Consider the following 17510-nt stretch of genomic DNA (forward strand, 5'->3'; position numbering starts at 1 on the left):
CCTCCACTGTCCCCCCCCCTTCCCCCCTCCACTGTCCCCCCCCTTCCCCCCTCCACTGTCCCCCCCCCTCCCCCCCTCCACTGTCCCCCCCTCCACTGTCCCCCCCCTCCACTGTCCCCCCCCTCCACTGTCCCCCCCCTCCACTGTCCCCCCCCCTTCCCTGTCCCCCCCCTTCCCTGTCCCCCCCCTTCCCTGTCCCCCCCCTTCCCTGTCCCCCCCTTCCCTGTCCCCCCCTTCCCTGTCCCCCCCTTCCCCCACCACTGTCCCCCCCTTCCCCACCACTGTCCCCCCCTTCCCCCACCACTGTCCCCCCCTTCCCCCACCACTGTCCCCCCCTTCCCCCATCACTGTCCCCCCCCTTCCCCCACCACTGTCCCCCCCCCTTCCCCCACCACTGTCCCCCCTTCCCCCCTCCACTGTCCCCCCCCTTCCCCCCTCCACTGTCCCCCCCCTTCCCCCCTCCACTGTCCCCCCCCTTCCCCCCTCCACTGTCCCCCCCCCTTCCCCCCTCCACTGTCCCCCCCCTTCCCCCCTCCACTGTCCCCCCTTCCCCCCCCTCCACTGTCCCCCCCCCTTCCCCCCCCTCCACTGTCCCCCCCCCTTCCCCCCCCTCCACTGTCCCCCCCCTTCCCCCCCCTCCACTGTCCCCCCCTTCCCCCCCCCTCCACTGTCCCCCCCTTCCCCCCCCTCCACTGTCCCCCCCTTCCCCCCCCCTCCACTGTCCCCCCCCTTCCCCCCCCCCTCCACTGTCCCCCCCCTCCCCCCCCCTCCACTGTCCCCCCCCTCCCCCCCCCTCCACTGTCCCCCCCCTTCCCCCCCCCTCCACTGTCCCCCCCTTCCCCCCCCCTCCACTGTCCCCCCCCTTCCCCCCCTCCACTGTCCCCCCCCTTCCCCCCCTCCACTGTCCCCCCCCTTCCCCCCCAGCTCTGTCGCCCCCCTTCCCCCAGCTCTGTCGCCCCCCTTCCCCCAGCTCTGTCGCCCCCCCTTTCCCCCAGCTCTGTCGCCCCCCCTTTCCCCCAGCTCTGTCGCCCCCCCTTTCCCCCAGCTCTGTCGCCCCCCCTTTCCCCCAGCTCTGTCTCCCCCTTCCCCCAGCTCTGTCCCCCTTCCCCCTTCCCCCAGCTCTGTCCCCCCCTTCCCCCAGCTCTGTCCCCCCCTTCCCCCAGCTCTGTCCCCCCCTTCCCCCCTCCACTGTTCCCCCCCTTCCCCCCTCCACTGTCCCCCCTCCACTGTCCCCCCCTTCCCTCACCACTGTCCCCCCCATCCCTCACCACTGTCCCCCCCCTTCCCCCCTCCACTGTCCCCCCCCTTCCCCCCTCCACTGTCCCCCCCCCTTCCCCCCTCCACTGTCCCCCCTCCACTGTCCCCCCCTTCCCCCCTCCACTGTCCCCCCCTTCCCCCCTCCACTGTCCCCCCCCTCCACTGTCCCCCCCCTCCACTGTCCCCCCCCCTCCACTGTCCCCCCCCTCCACTGTCCCCCCCTCCACTGTCCCCCCCCCTCCACTGTCCCCCCCCCTCCACTGTCCCCCCCCCTCCACTGTCCCCCCCCCTCCACTGTCCCCCCCCTCCACTGTCCCCCCCTCCCCCCTCCACTGTCCCCCCCCTTCCCCCCTCCACTGTCCCCCCCCTTCCCCCCTCCACTGTCCCCCCCCTTCCCCCCTCCACTGTCCCCCCCCTTCCCCCCTCCACTGTCCCCCCCCTCCACTGTCCCCCCCCTCCACTGTCCCCCCCCTCCACTGTCCCCCCCCCTCCACTGTCCCCCCCCTCCACTGTCCCCCCCCTCCACTGTCCCCCCCCCTCCACTGTCCCCCCCCCTCCACTGTCCCCCCCCTCCACTGTCCCCCCCCTCCACTGTCCCCCCCCTCCACTGTCCCCCCCCCTTCCCTGTCCCCCCCCTTCCCTGTCCCCCCCCTTCCCTGTCCCCCCCCTTCCCTGTCCCCCCCTTCCCCCACCACTGTCCCCCCCTTCCCCCACCACTGTCCCCCCCTTCCCCCCACCACTGTCCCCCCTTCCCCCACCACTGTCCCCCCCTTCCCCCACCACTGTCCCCCCCTTCCCCCATCACTGTCCCCCCCTTCCCCCACCACTGTCCCCCCCTTCCCCCACCACTGTCCCCCCCCCTTCCCCCTCCACTGTCCCCCCCCTTCCCCCCCTCCACTGTCCCCCCCCCTTCCCCCCCCTCCACTGTCCCCCCCCTTCCCCCCCCCTCCACTGTCCCCCCCTTCCCCCCCCCTCCACTGTCCCCCCCCTTCCCCCCCCCTCCACTGTCCCCCCCTTCCCCCCCCCTCCACTGTCCCCCCCTTCCCCCCCCTCCACTGTCCCCCCCCTTCCCCCCCTCCACTGTCCCCCCCCTTCCCCCCCAGCTCTGTCGCCCCCCTTCCCCCAGCTCTGTCGCCCCCCTTCCCCCAGCTCTGTCGCCCCCCCTTTCCCCCAGCTCTGTCGCCCCCCCTTTCCCCCAGCTCTGTCGCCCCCCCTTTCCCCCAGCTCTGTCGCCCCCCCTTTCCCCCAGCTCTGTCTCCCTCCTTCCCCCAGCTCGGTCCCCCCCTTCCCCCTCACCCACCACTGTCCCCCCCTTCCCCTCACCCACCACTGTCACCCCCTTCCCCCAGCTCTGTCACCCCCTTCCCCCAGCTCTGTCTCCCCCTTCCCCCTTCCCCCAGCTCTGTCTCCCCCTTCCCCCTTCCCCCAGCTCTGTCTCCCCCTTCCCCCAGCTCTGTCCCCCCTTCCCCCTTCCCCCAGCTCTGTCCCCCCTTCCCCCTTCCCCAGCTCTGTCCCCCCCTTCCCCCTTCCCCCAGCTCTGTCCCCCCCCTTCCCCCAGCTCTGTCCCCCCCTTCCCCAGCTCTGTCCCCCCCCTTCCCCCAGCTCTGTCCCCCCCTTCCCCCTTCCCCCAGCTCTGTCCCCCCTTCCCCCTTCCCCCAGCTCTGTCCCCCCCCTTTCCCCCAGCTCTGTCCCCCCCCTTTCCCCCAGCTCTGTCCCCCCCCTTTCCCCCAGCTCTGTCCCCCCCCTTTCCCCCAGCTCTGTCCCCCCCCTTTCCCCCAGCTCTGTCCCCCCCCTTTCCCCCAGCTCTGTCCCCCCCCTTTCCCCCAGCTCTGTCCCCCTCCTTTCCCCCAGCTCTGTCCCCCTCCTTTCCCCCAGCTCTGTCCCCCTCCTTTCCCCCAGCTCTGTCCCCCTCCTTTCCCCCAGCTCTGTCCCCCTCCTTTCCCCCAGCTCTGTCCCCTCCTTTCCCCCAGCTCTGTCCCCCTCCTTTCCCCCAGCTCTGTCCCCCTCCTTCCCCCAGCTCTGTCCCCCTCCTTCCCCCTCACCCACCACTGTCCCCCCCCTTCCCCCACCACTGTCCCCCCCCTTCCCCCACCACTGTCCCCACCTTCCCCCATCATAACAACCCCTCTCCAATCACTGACTCTACCGCACTGTTTCCACCCTCCCCCATCATTGAACCCCCCCTCCCTCATCACTGACAGCCCCCTCCCCCCATCACTGATATCCCCACCCCCATCACTGACACCCCCCCATCATTGACCCTCACCACCCTTGACCCACCTCCGCTGACCCCCCTTCCACTGCCGCTCACCCCCCCTTCCCCGACCAATGCCCCCATCACTGAACCCACTTTCCCCGTCACCTACCCCCCCATCACCTGCCCCCCATCACTGGTCCCACCTCCCATCACTGGTCCCACCGCCCCCCATCTCTGATCTCCTTACTCCGTCATTGACCCCATCTTACACCATCTCTCACTTCCTTTCCCCATTACTGTGCACTTAAGTGATAATGGGAACTGCAGATGCTGAAGAATCCAAGTTAATGAAATGTGAGGCTGGATGAACACAGCAGGCCCAGCAGCATCTCAGGAGCACAAAAGCTGACGTTTCGGGCCTAGACCCTTCATCAGAGAGGGGGATGGGGTGAGGGTTCTCGAATAAATAGGGAAAGGGGGGAGGCGGACCGAAGATGGAGAGAAAAGAAGATAGGTGGAGAGGAGAGTATAGGTAGGGAGGGGCTAGGTCAGTCCAGGGAAGACGGACAGGTCAAGGAGGTGGGATGAGGTTAGTAGGTAGGAGATGGAGGTGCGGCTTGGGGTGGGAGGAAGGGATGGGTGAGAGGAAGAACACGTTAGGGAGGCAGAGACAGGTTGGACTGGTTTTGGGATGCAGTGGGTGGAGGGGAAGCACTGGGCTGGTTGTGTGGTGCAGTGGGGGGAGGGGACAAACTGGGCTGGTTTTGGGATGCGGTGGGCGAAGGGAGAATTTGAAGCTGGTGAAGCCCACATTGATACCATTGGGCTGCAGGGCCAAGCGGAATATGAGTTGCTGTTCCTGCAACCTTCGGGTGGCATCATTGTGGCACTGCAGGAGGCCCTTGATGGACATGTCATCTAAAGAATGGGAGGGGATTGGAAATGGTTTGCGACTGGGAGGTGCAGTTGTTTATTGTGAACCAAGCGGAGGTGTTCTGCAAAGCGGTCCCCAAGCCTCCGCTTGGTTTCCCCAATGTAGAGGAAGCCACACCGGGTACAGTGGATGCAGTATACGTATTTATTCCAGAACCCTCACCCCATTCCCCCTCTCTGATGAAGGGTCTAGGCCCGAAACGTCAGCTTTTGTGCTCCTGAGATGCTGCTGGGCCTGCTGTGTTCATCCAGCCTCACATTTCATTATCTTAAAAACTTAAGTGCCAGTTTTAAGCCTACTTCTCTGCCTCTTTTCCCCGCTCCATGTTCCATATTCCCATGTGAACTGAGACTTTGTCACTTGATTTCTTTAGGGGTGCATATTCTCATCTCACTGAATGTGCCCTGCAGCTTACGTTTAAGTGGATGTTGGAAGCTGTCTCATTTCTGCCTGCAGATACCTCTCTCTTACTTTGCTGACTTTAATGTTTGAGGGAGCTGTGAGTAATTGCTTACACACCCAGTAACTCCTTGCTGAACTTGCATTCAGTATTATTGCTAGATCAGTGTTTTGCTCTTTTATCATCTCAGGCCTCACTTCTGGAAGTTCTCACTTGTCCATAGCAGGTAATATGTCCACTAACTGTAGCATCTGTCACCTTTCTGGCTTACTCGCTACATCTCAGCATTTCTTATTTGTGAAGAAAATAGATAAAAGTACAGTCCATTCTTTTCACACTTTCCTGTTTTAATTTCTACTAAACTACAGATATGTTCTGTCATGCTACATACACTTCCTCCTTGTGCATCCATATCATAGTCCGAGATGAATTGTGCTGTATTCTGTTTTAGCTTATTCTTTATCAGATTAGCAAACGTTTAAAACTTGTGATTTATGTCCTGTGAGCAGAGCTTTATTTCCTCAGCTTCTGTCCTGTAATCCTAGCCAATGGTGTTGTCTTTCACCTGAATTCTCAACAATGCCTCTAGTTCAAGCCATGTCTAATAATAAGATTGATTCGGATTGTGAACAAGGTGTTCTGTGCGTTTATGTTGCAGCTACACGTTTCCGTCTGGTTTATCTCCTCAACGTAGTTGTGTGGATTTTAGCTCAATCTGATGAAAGGCTGAGAGAGCTGCTTGTCTTGTTGAGAAATACCTTTGTTTCTCCCTGTGTAGGAACATGTGATGATGGAAACATTCATATTGCAAGAATGCTGTAATATTGTGAAAATATTTGATTACTTCACTTGATAGTTGCACCAAATTCCTGTAACTGCAAAAGTCCCATTCCCCAGAATTAACATGGTCAACTTGGTCATTTTAAAGTTTACATAAGAGTTCTATTAATTGCAATCTTCCCCTCTAGTTTATGTACCGAAACTCTGAGCTTTATCCTTGTGGATTATTCAGAAGCCTGTGATGCATTTCTTTTGTCACCTGATCCTCCCCTGTATTGTTCAGAGTTGGAACTGTCCTTCTGAGATCAGTTTTATTGGCATTGGCATTAGCACAGAGAGCAATCAACTCGACGGGATACTACACAAACTGTTCTTGAAAACTGCTCCTTTTAAATTCGTCGCTGATAGGACCTATCTGGATTTCATTTTTTTTCTGGCATTTGGTTCAAGCCCGTCCCCGTGAATGGCCATGGGGAGGAGCTAACTCAGAACTTTGTGGTTCGCTGAGAGACTTCCAGTGAGTGAAACACTTGTTTGAAAATGAAGCAGCAGCCTTGCTGGAACGCTGCGTGTGAGCTGCTCCACAGAACCACAATGAGGTATCTTTGTGTACAGTGAAGCAGATCAAAACAGGAAAGTTGCTGCATGTTAATGGGAGGTGAGATCTCCTTGCTTTTGGTGTGTGAACTTGTTTTGTCCAGGAATCCCAACGGAACATTAAAGGAAATTGCTTTCAGAAAAGAAATTCTCTTCGGTTTGTCATTCGGATTCTGAGAGAGTGTTGGGGAATTCTTAAACTGTTGTTACAGACTCGGTGAGCTACTGATTCTGAGCTTTTCTTACTTAAAACAGCTTTTAGCTTGAAAATGTTTGCACTCTATTTCATTGCAGAGAAGAGAACTAAAATGTACACTTGCAGTACATGCAATTTACTGCTTGTTTTCTTAGTATTTAATAAATGTGTAGCGACGACAAAAGCGTACCTCTAAATTGTTAAATATTTAAATTGATGTTTAAGATGAAGGGCGTTTGGCCTTCCCATTTCAATCATGAAATGTAAAACCCTCCACATTTCAAATGAAGACCGTTCCAAAAATTGAGACAATGGAGCTTTTTAATCCCTTGAGTGATTTTATTTTGTGTGCAGCGCTTATTGTGGAATGGTGCTGTATACTTTCTCGGTTGTCAGGTTGGTCAGAGGGTTTTTTGATTGGTGCTAGTTGGATCAGGAGACTGAATAGTGCCAGAAAATCAATCTCAGTGGGTGCGAATGGAACCTCAAAAGCATCTGGTAAAAATGGGCGAAGAATCTTGACATTGAGAGTCTGGCATAACCTAAATTGCTTAGTGATACAAGGATGAGTGAACTCAGAGCCGAAAAAAGTTTCGAATAATTCTGTTCAGAACACAGAAAGTTGAGGGAGTATTTTAAGGCAAATCAGGAGAAAGAACAGTGTGGGTAACCAGTGGATACAAATGTAAGGTGATTGACAGACGAACCAGAGGGAGATGAGAATGAGCAGCAAGTTGTCATGATCTGGAATGTGACCAGCTCTTCCCCTCCACCCACTGCATCCCAAAACCAGTCCAACCTGTCTCTGCTTCCCTAACCTGTTCTTCCTCTCACCCATCCCTTCCTCCCACCCCAAGCCGCACCTCCATCTCCTACCTACTAACCTCATCCCACCTCCTTGGCCTGTCCGTCTTCCCTGGACTGACCTGTCCCCTCCCCACCTCCTCACCTATACTCTCCTCTCCACCTAGCTTCTTTTCTCTCCATCTTCGGTCCGCCTCCCCCTCTCTCCCTATTTATTCCAGAACCCCCACCCCATCCCCCTCTCTGATGAAGGGTCTAGGCCCGAAACGTCAGCTTTTGTGCTCCTGAGATGCTGCTGGGCCTGCTGTGTTCATCCAACCTCACATTTTATGATCTGGAATGTGCTGCCTAGAAGGACAGTGGAAGTTGATTGAAGAATAACTTTTAAAAGTGAATGGGATGAATCCTTGAGAAGGAAAGCATTTGGAAGGATTCGAGGGAAGCGTGTCATGTGACTAAATGGATAGCTCTTCCAAAGAGACGAAACAGGCACAGTGGATTGAATCGCCAATTGTGTAAGAAGTTCCATTGTCCAGTTGAAGTTTTTTTTTCAAATGATATGCTATTCTGAATCCTGAGAGAAAACTGTGACTTGTATTCATTTAATGCCTTTAACCTAATTAAATGCTTCAAGACATTTCACAAGAGCATGACGGAGCAAGATATGCCACTATGCTACATGGGATGTTAGAACCCAGACACTAAAAACTTGGTCAGAGAGGTAGGTTTTGATCAAACAGTGAGAGATCCTGTGCTAGGTTTTTGTTGTGCAGTGTATTAGACATTCTAACAAAGCCAAATGTAATGGATATTCCCTCCCACATGACTGTAAGAACCTCTTCAATGATTCAGTGTTACAGTAAATTATTTTGTACCAGACGCACTGACAAATCTGTTGTTGGTTTGCGGGAGCAGTTTGAAGAACACTGAGCATTTTTAAGAATTGGTGAAGTAGGTAACTTGATAGCAACAGGATCTAAGTAAACAGCTTGCATGTTGCTGTGTTATAATGTTGTTCCTTTTCTTCCCTCAACTCTGCCCCAGTACAAGAACTCTACACTTCTCCTGTTCCTGAAATGTGTGGTATATCTGGTTACTTAGTGTGTGTGTGAGCACATCCTGATTGGGTTAGATGATATTCTGGTGGGGATTCTTTCTAGATTGGTGTTTTTGCTTTTATATTCTGGTCAATCACTTGCTTTGAACCACAGAACTAAAGGTTCAGTATCTGAATGTACTTAGCATTCATAACAGTACAGATAAAGTGACAGCCTAAGCAGAAAAAAAAATTGTATAATCAGAACCCCATCACAGAAAGCATTACAGAGAGATGGCCGAAAATTCAAGGAACCTTCTTGAATTACCTACCGATGATTGAAAATGAATGGTTCCACTAACAACTTTCTATAAATTGTGTGTAGTATACACCACCATCCCAAAGTAACTGTCTGCTGGGGAGGTTGAATACTGTTCAACCATTGCGTGTTTGGGGAAAACAATCTCCATTTCCTTTGTCCTTTCGAACTAGATTGTGCCAAAGCCATGTAGCGATGAGTGTTATGTAATGCCTGAAAACAAGTGAGGAAGACTTGCATTTCTGTAGCATTCTTTATGATCTTAAGACATCACAAAAACCTTCATGTTCAATCAAGTAGTTAAAATAATGTCACTGTTGCCAGCTAGGAAATGTGACAGTGCACAGCAAGCTCCCTCAGAAAGCAATCACATAATCCCCGAACAGTCTTGATTTTGTTACATTTTTTCAGGGCTAGGTATTAGTCAGAAACTATGTAGAATTCTTTTCTGTCCTTAAAAACAGAATATTTATGTCCACTTAAGAGAAAAGAAATCTTGGTTTAATGTCTCACCTGAGAGTTGGTTACTGTGACTGATCAGTACTTTAATACTGCAGTGGAGCTTCAGTTTTCTGGGGAAACAAATGACTGTCTGACTCAGGTGAGACTGTGCCTACTGGTGCGGAAGTCCCGGTGTTGGACTGGGGTGGACAAGGTCAGAAGTCACGCAACACCAGGTTATAATGCAGCAGGTTTATTTCAAATCACAAGCTTTCAGAGTGCTGCTCCTTTGTCAGGTGAAGCAAAGAAAAGCACACAGGCACAGAATTTATAGGCAGACAGATCAAAAGATCATACAAATAGTGTGTGTGGAGTGTCGACATAATAAGCCTCTGTAGATGATCAAAAGTGTCAGACATGTGAGTAGAGTGTTAACAGCTGAATAGCAATTCATTCAGACAGAGAGATAAATACAAAAAATTAAAAATAAGGGGTGCTAGAGACAAACCAAACAGCTGGAATAATATGAAAGGCATAAGAGTTGCATGACGAGGGTCTGATCAAAGTAACAAGTAATCCAAAACTGTACAAAACTAATTAAGGTAGAGAGATCATAACAAGTTATCAAGATGATGCTGTCAAAACAGGATAGTAAGGAAGATTTTACAGGTACAGAACAGTATTACATGTAGCGCAACATAAACCAGATCACGGTAAAGGACATCATCATGAGTACGGAACTTGGCTCTCAGTCTCTGCTCCATGATTCTGCGTTGCTGTGTATCTTGAAGACCACATTGGAGGATGCTTACCTGAAGATCAGTGGCTGAATGTCCTTGACCACTGAAGTGTTCCACGAATGGGGGGGAATCATTCCTGTCTGGCGAATATTTGTGCAGTGTCCACTCTTCTGTTATCGTAGCATCTGCATGGTCTCACTAATCTACCATGCCTCGAGGCATCCTTGCCTGCAGCGTATGACATAGACATTGGCCGACTCACATGAGTATCTGCAGTGCACGTGGTGGGTGGTGTTCCCACATGTGATGGTAGTGTCCATGTCGATGATCTGACATGCCTTGTAGGGGTTGCTTTGGCAGGGTTTGTGGTGTTGTGGTTGATGTTATCCTGAAGGCTGGGTAGTTTGCTGTGAACAATGGTCTGTTTAAGGTGTGACGGTTGTTTGAGGGGGGGGAGTTGGGGGTGTTGAGATGGTCTTAGCGAGATGTTTGTCATCATTGATGGCGTTGAAGGTTACGAACAAATTGGTGTACTTTCTCTGCTCCAGGGAAGTACTGAATGACAAAGGGTAGGTAACTTATCAGACATATCTCGTGTCTGCCTTCTAATGAGATCATTGCAGTTTTTTTGCTGTGGCATGTCGGAACTGGCAATTGATGAGGTAAGCATCATATCCAGTTCTTATGAAGGTGTCTTTCAACATTTTTAGGTGTCCTTTGCGTTTCTGCCCATGTGAGCAGATCCTGTGTATATGCAGAGCTTGTCTGTAGGGGATGGCTTCTTTAACATGTTTAGAGTGAAAAGTAGAGAAGTGCAGCATAGTGATGTTATCTGTGGGCTTGCGGTAGAGTGAGGTACTGAGGTGTCAGTCCTTGATAGAGATGTGTGTGTCCAAGAACGAGACTGCTTCTGAAGAGTAATCCATGGTAAGTCTGATGGTGGGATGAAACTTGTTGATATCTTGTGTAGTCGTTTCAGTGATTCCTTGTACCCACAGACCAGTTGAACTAGGAACGTTCCTTGTCATAATGGACATTTTAATACTCTGCACCAGCATCCCCCACAACAACAGCATCACTGTAACAGCCTCAGTACTCAACACCAACAACTGACAATTTCTCGACGCCATCCTACAACGCATCCGCTTCATCCTCAACCCCAACGTCTTCACCTTTGACAACCAGCTGTTTATCCAGACACACAGAACAGCCATGGGGACTGAATTTGCACCACAATACTCCAACATTTTCATGCACAAGTTCGAGCAAGACTTCCTTGCTGCACAGGACCTCCTACCAATGCTATACACCAGATACATCAACAACAATTTCTTCTTCTTCTGGATTCATGGAAAGGAATCACTGAAATGACTACACAATGATCCTGCCTAAACATGTTAAAGAAGCCATCCCGTACGGACAAGCCCAACACATACACAGGATCTGCTCAGACAAGGAGTCTAAATGGATACCTAAAGATGTTGAAAGACACTCTAGTGAGAACAGGATACCGTGTCCAACTCATCAGTTGCTGCTTCTGATGTGCCACAGCGACAAACCGCAACAACATCCTTAGAAGACAGTCAGAGGACACGACTGATAGAGTACCCTTGCTCGCCCAGCACTTCCCTATAGCAGAGAAACTACACCATGTTCTTCATGGCCTTCATCATGTTAACAATGATGACGAACATCTCGCCAAGATCATCTCTAGGCCTCCACTTCTCACCTTCAAACAACCGCCAGACCTTAAACAAACCGTCATTTGTAGCAAACTACCCAGCCTTCAGGCCAACATCAACTAACACCACATAACCCTGCCACGTTAACCTCTGCAAGATATGTCAGATTGTCAACAGAGATGCTACCATCACACAAGTGAACACCATCCACCATGTACACTCCAGATACTTATGTGACTCAGCCAATGTTGTCTACCTCATATGCTGCGGGCAAGGATGCCCTGAGGCATGGTATATAGGTGCAGATGCTATGACAATGGATGAATGGTCACATGCGTGACAATCGCCAGACAGGAATGTTCCCTCCCAGTGAGTGAACACATCAGCAGTCAAGGATATTCAGCCTCTGATCTTTGGGTAAGTGTGCTCCAATGCGCCTTCAAGCTACATAGCAACACAGAATTGCTGAGCAGAAACTGGTAGCTAAGATCTGTACTCATGAAGATGGCCTCAGCTGTGATCTTGGGTTTGTGTCGCACTGCATGTCTGCCCACCTCACTGTTCTGTATCTGTAAAATATTCCTTTCTGTCCTGTTTTGCCACCATCACCTGATAATGTGTTATGTTCTCTCCACCTTAATTAGCTTGTACAGTTTTGGATTACTTGTTACTTTGGTTAGTCCCTGGGCATGCGACTACTGTACTTACCATGCCATTCTAGTCATTTGGCATGTCTCTAGCACCACCTTATGTTTATTTTCTTACAATCATCTCTCTGCCTCACTTAATTTGTTGACCTTTTACTCACTGTCTGACACTTTTTTGATCACCTGTACAGATTATTATTTGACACTCCGTTCACACCGTTTGTATGATCTTTTGGCCTCTGTCTTGTTGATCTCTCTGCATGTAAATTCTGTGCCTGGGTGCTTTTCTTCCCTTCTCCTGATAAAGGAACAGCGCTATGAAAGTTTGTGATTTCAACTAAACCTGCTGGACTATAACGTGGTGTCTCTGTTACTTCTAACCATGTTACCTACTGAGACATTTCTGACGCCTCTGGGATAAAGAGGACATTAAGGATTTCAGTTGGAATAAGGAAAAAAGCATTTCTGTTCCAAATGCAGCAAGACTATTTATACATAGGCATAATACTGCAACTAAATATTTAATTGCCTGTCAGTTAAATAAACTAGTTAATATTTTATTGTTAGTGTCTTCCCTCTGCCAGCATTATTATGTTTATTTGTGTTATGATAAGGAAAAGGATTGCACAACATAGTCAGGCTGGTGCACTCCAGTGTAGCATTCTGCAGCTGTACATGTTGAGTACAAGGGATCAATTAGACTTTTTTGGATACTGTGGAAATACGAAGGGTGCTGAGTTGTCACTCATTTGCAATTCTAGCAGTGGACTTCACAGTTAGCGTGGAAGGGTATGGTGGAAGAACCGGCTCTTAAGAAACGCTTAGCCACAACCATTACATTACTGCAGTGTTTCCATCCCTCCTTCCTCCTCTTTTTAAAAAAAAAGGCAGAGGCAAAGTTCAGAGGAGAGAACATTGTGAGAGGAAGAGCAGCTCAAGAGTTCCAGGTGACAAAGGAGCTTGAGCCGAAACTGTTATTGGAAACTGTTGTCGGTGATTTACAGGTAACTTTTGAGAAATTATTATCAGGGCAGGGAGCATCAGAAGCTTCAACTTAGTATTAAAGGTGCTTAACATTGTAAGGATTAATTAACTTAAAGAGGTAAGACATGTTAGGAGAGCTCCAAATTGTAGTCTGCTCCCTTTGCTCAATGTGGGAAGTCGGACAAATTTCCAGTAACTAGGACCTGCATGTGTACAAGTAGTGTCTCCTGCTACAGCTCCTGGAAGCCCAAGTTTCAGAGTTGGATCAGTATCTGGGGATACTGGAGCATTCGTGGGGCAGAATGTATCGTGGATAGCGCACATACAAATGTAGTCACACCGCAGACTCAAACTCCACAGGCAGGAAGGGAACGGGTGACCATCAGGCAGAGCAAGAAGGCTAAGTAGGCAGTGCAAGAGTCTTCTGTGTCTATTCCCTGCAAAACAGATATACCGTTTTGGATACTGTTGAGGGGAATGGCCATTCAGGGTGTAACAACAGCAGCCAAATTCATAGCACCATGAATGGCTTTGCTGCAGAGGGAGAGAGAGATATAGACATAGAAATGCCACAGTTATGAAGGATTCCATTGTAAGGGGAGTAGATAGGCGTTTCTGTGACCGCAAATGAGAGTCCAGGATGGTGTGTTGCCTCCCTGGTGCTAGGGTCCAGGATGTCTCAGAGCGGTTGCAGGACGTTCTGGAGGTGGAGGGCGAATAGCCAGTGGTCATGGTAAAGGTTGATACTAATGACACCAGTTTAAAAAAAAGATGAAGCCCTAAAGCAGAATATAGAGAACTAGGAAGGAAGTTGAAATTTAGGACCTGAAAGATAGTTATTTCAGGACTATTACCAACTGGACATGTTATATCTGGGCAGGACTGGGACTGATGTCCTTGGGGGGGGATATTTGGAAGGGTGATTGGGGAGCGTTTAAATGAGTGTGGCAGGGGGATGGGAACCAGAGGAGGTAGTAGATGCAGAAATTGAAGGAGAGGTAGAAACCAGGGCAAACATTACTAAGAACAAGAATGAGGGAGGTGGTCTGAAATGCAAGTGCTTCAATGTGAGAAATGTAATAGGCAAGTCAAATGAACTTAGAACTTTGGTTAGTACTTGGAACTATAACATTATTGTGATTACAGAGACTTGGCTAAAAGAGGGACAGGGCTGACAGCTGAATGTTCCAGGATTTAGCTCCTTGAGGTTTGATAGAAAGGGAGGTAAAAGGGGTCAGGGAGTTGCATTATTGGTAAAGGAATATCCCACAGCTGTACTGAGGGAGGATACATCAGAGGTCAATGTGCAGCAAGGCAATATGGTTAGGACTCAGGAATGGGAAAGGTGAAATCACAATTTGGTGGGTATACTACAGGCATCTCAATAGCCAGCGGGAGGTAGAGGAGAGAATATGTAGACAGATTTTGGAAAGGTGTTAGAAACAGCAGTGCTTGTTGTGATGGGTGATTTTAACTTTCCCTATTCACTACGTGCTCGGGGCATGGACAGGGCAGAATTTGTAAGGACCATTCTTGATACAATTTGTAAGCAGTCCAACCAGGGAAGAGGTTATACTGCACCTGGTTTTGTGAAATGAGCCTGGCCAGGTGAGTGAAGTTTTGATGCCATAATATCGTGAGTTTTAACATACTCATGAAAAGGGATGACAGCAGTCCTCAAGTGAAGGTGTTAAATTGAGAGAAGGCAAACTACAACAATATTAGACAGATTAGTTGAGTTCCCCTTAGTTCCAAGGAAAACTCTAATGTTGCTTGAACCGATAACCCTAACATTAACCTGATTAACTCCAACCTCCCCCGATGACCAGTTGGTAGTGAGCATTGGCATTAAAACCCAATTGTAATCCTTCATGCAAATATCTCAGAGCTTCATTGTTCGACATTAGGCATAGGAAAAAAGATAGGCCTTTCAGTCCATCGAGTCTACTCTGTCATTCACTGAGATCATGGCTGATTTGATAATCCTCAGCTCCACTTTCTTCCAATTCCCTATAACACTTGAATTCCTTACTGATTAAGGCTGAGGTGTACAGATTTTTAAATATACTTACAGCACAGCCTTGACGGCCCTCTGCAGTTAAAGAATTTCAAAAATTCACCACTAAGAGAAGAAATTCCTCCTCATACCAGTCCTAACTTATTCTCAGAATGTTGCTTCTGGTTCCAGGCCCTCCCATCAGGGGAGGCAACCTTTCCACATTTACCCTGTCGGATCCCCTAAGAATCCTATTGTTTCAGTGAGAAAATATAATAAGTTAATTGTTAATTACAATAAGCTCTCATGTTTAACAGGTAATCTCTAGAAAGGATGCACAGTGTGGCTAGTTGCAGTGCATCCCTGGGATCTCTGGGATTGATGCAACTCTTTGGGGTTTCCTGGACCTGGAGTATTGCTGCAAGCTTTGGCATTTATCTGGGAAGTGGAGGATGGAGATTTATTCGGATACTGTTAAAAACCGCACCAAGAGATCTCTTGTAAGTTACGCTGTGAGAATTTATGTGTGCACCTTGTGTTTTAAAGTCTGGTGGCCAGTTTGTGTATCATCCCAATCTCTTGGCAAAAGTGTTTGGTTATCTCCTCCCAAAGTTGTTTCTCATTTGTTCTGTTATAATGCCAACAGTGTTCTCTAAGTAGCAGTTCTCACATCTCCCAACTCCTTCACTGTAACCATAAAATTATATAGCCCCTGAAGAGGCTGTTTGGCCCATTGTGTCTTTAGAATGTTGAACAGTGCAGCACAGGAACAGGCCCTTCGGCCCATGTCTGCTGTCCATGCTACTATCTAAAGTAATTCAACCAATTAGTTCCGTCACCTTGCTCTTTCGTCATAGCCTAACAAAACTGTCCTTGTCCTTTGTCTATTCTTGTTGCAACATGTTTTGAAATGATCCTTTATCAGCTAGTCCATCTGATTGTGACAGTCTATCTGATCATGATTCATACTGACATGTGCACCTCGCACTTGTAACTTCTAAAATAACATTTCAGATTGGCCAAAGTAAGAGTGTTAAATTAAGTTTTCTTTTAAATTTCATGCATGGGGTGAAGGTGACACTGACTATCCCAACATTTATTGTCCATCCGTAAGACTGTGGGTCTGGAGTCACATGTAGGCCAGACCAGGTAAGGATGGCCATTTCCTTTCCTAAAGAACACTAGTGAACCAAATGGTTCAACAATTGAGATGGTCGCTTAATTTAAAATATGCATTGAATTCAGATTCAACCATCTACTGTGGCAGGATTCGAACTCGGGCCTCTGCATTAACAGTCCGGTGACAATACCATTAAGCAAATGCCTCCCCCTCAAAGTTAGCAATTGAAGGAAAGACCCTTTCATTATAAATCTTTTTCTAGATTTAGACCCAGTGTAAAGACCCATCATAGTACTCATGGTGTATAAAGTACAGCTGCAATTTCCTCTCCTTAATTCCATTGGGGAGTTATCTTAGTTAGATGTTTTCTAACCAGAATGGATAAGAATTAATATCTCACTTTATTCATTCTTTTGACAAAAGGATTATTGAGTGTGCATGCACCTAACTTGGCAGGTCAGCTAGTTAGTCTCGAACATTTGCCTCAACTTCTTGCTATTAGTCCTGCAAGTCATTCTAAGGTGTAGACAGACAGTGTGTAAAGCTATCACTCTGGTGGCACCTTCACAGTGGGGTTGGCCTCTCTCTGTTGATGCAACTACACTTTTTTAAAGGGAACAGTTTGTTCACTGCTGCTAACTATGCACCAAGCAATATTATTTGGTGCAGGGTCTCAAACCACAAATTTAACAACCCTAGGAAAATCATATTGTTCTCATCAGTGGTAGATGTTGTCCAGTATTTTGTTGAAATTCACATTGATGAAATTACATTTACTGTAAATTAAAAAGACTGACAAAATGGTAATATGTTGAAATGAAAACATTATTTCTGTGATGATTTCTAGTATTTCTTATTTCACAGTGCTCAAATTATATAACCTTTCCAAGACTGCCACAGTCGTCCTCCTCCTGGCCTCTTGCATGTCTCTCACTTTTCTATGCTCCATCAATGGCAGTTGAACCTTCATACATTCCCTAACCAGCCACCCCCACATGCCCCTTCTTGCCTCCTTTTTGATGCTTTATTAAATCATAGCACATTGACTAACCATTAGAGCACCAAAAACTAAGCACCCAAATTCCAAACTGGCTTTGAAACGCTTCCAATCAAGTGTTGGTCTCTCCTATTTACACCCACCATCTCCTATTTCAGTTGTACCACACTACTGGACACATTTTTGTGTGTTTACATAGGCTTTTTACACCGTCTGAGTCAAACCTCCATCATTGCAGCCTGAAGCCAGCGTTGTTATTTTAGAATTATCTTTTTGCTTTGCAGCCCCACTCTCCTCAATAGCCTAAAAGGTTGCCTGAAGATAAGTTAAATAAGAATGATTTCCCAAGTCTGAATGCGATCTTTTAAATAAAAGCAGACTTT

The 17510-nt window shown here is 49.1% G+C and overlaps 1 protein-coding gene across 7 annotated transcripts in view; it reads left to right on the top strand.

Moving 5' to 3' along the window:
* Positions 1–17510, top strand: part of LOC125447474 (long-chain fatty acid transport protein 1-like) — a 67882-nt gene that overhangs the window by 11383 nt on the left and 38989 nt on the right. For 2 of the 7 annotated variants that reach the window (XR_009442987.1, XM_048521847.2), the window contains exons 1-2: positions 5896–6226; positions 15328–15510. Coding sequence is in view for 6 of the 7 variants with exons in the window: in XM_048521847.2 (XP_048377804.1) it covers positions 15344–15510 (167 nt within the window). In the remaining variant the exon portion in view is untranslated. Of the gene's footprint in view, positions 1–5894; positions 6383–7348; positions 7681–12733; positions 13035–15327; positions 15511–17510 lie in introns of those variants that run through there. The other 5 variants (XM_048521848.2, XM_048521852.2, XM_048521851.2 and 2 more) reach the window with 5 other exon arrangements.

The sequence above is a fragment of the Stegostoma tigrinum genome, chromosome 35 (assembly GCF_030684315.1).
Source record: "Stegostoma tigrinum isolate sSteTig4 chromosome 35, sSteTig4.hap1, whole genome shotgun sequence".
Lineage (NCBI taxonomy): Eukaryota > Metazoa > Chordata > Chondrichthyes > Orectolobiformes > Stegostomatidae > Stegostoma > Stegostoma tigrinum.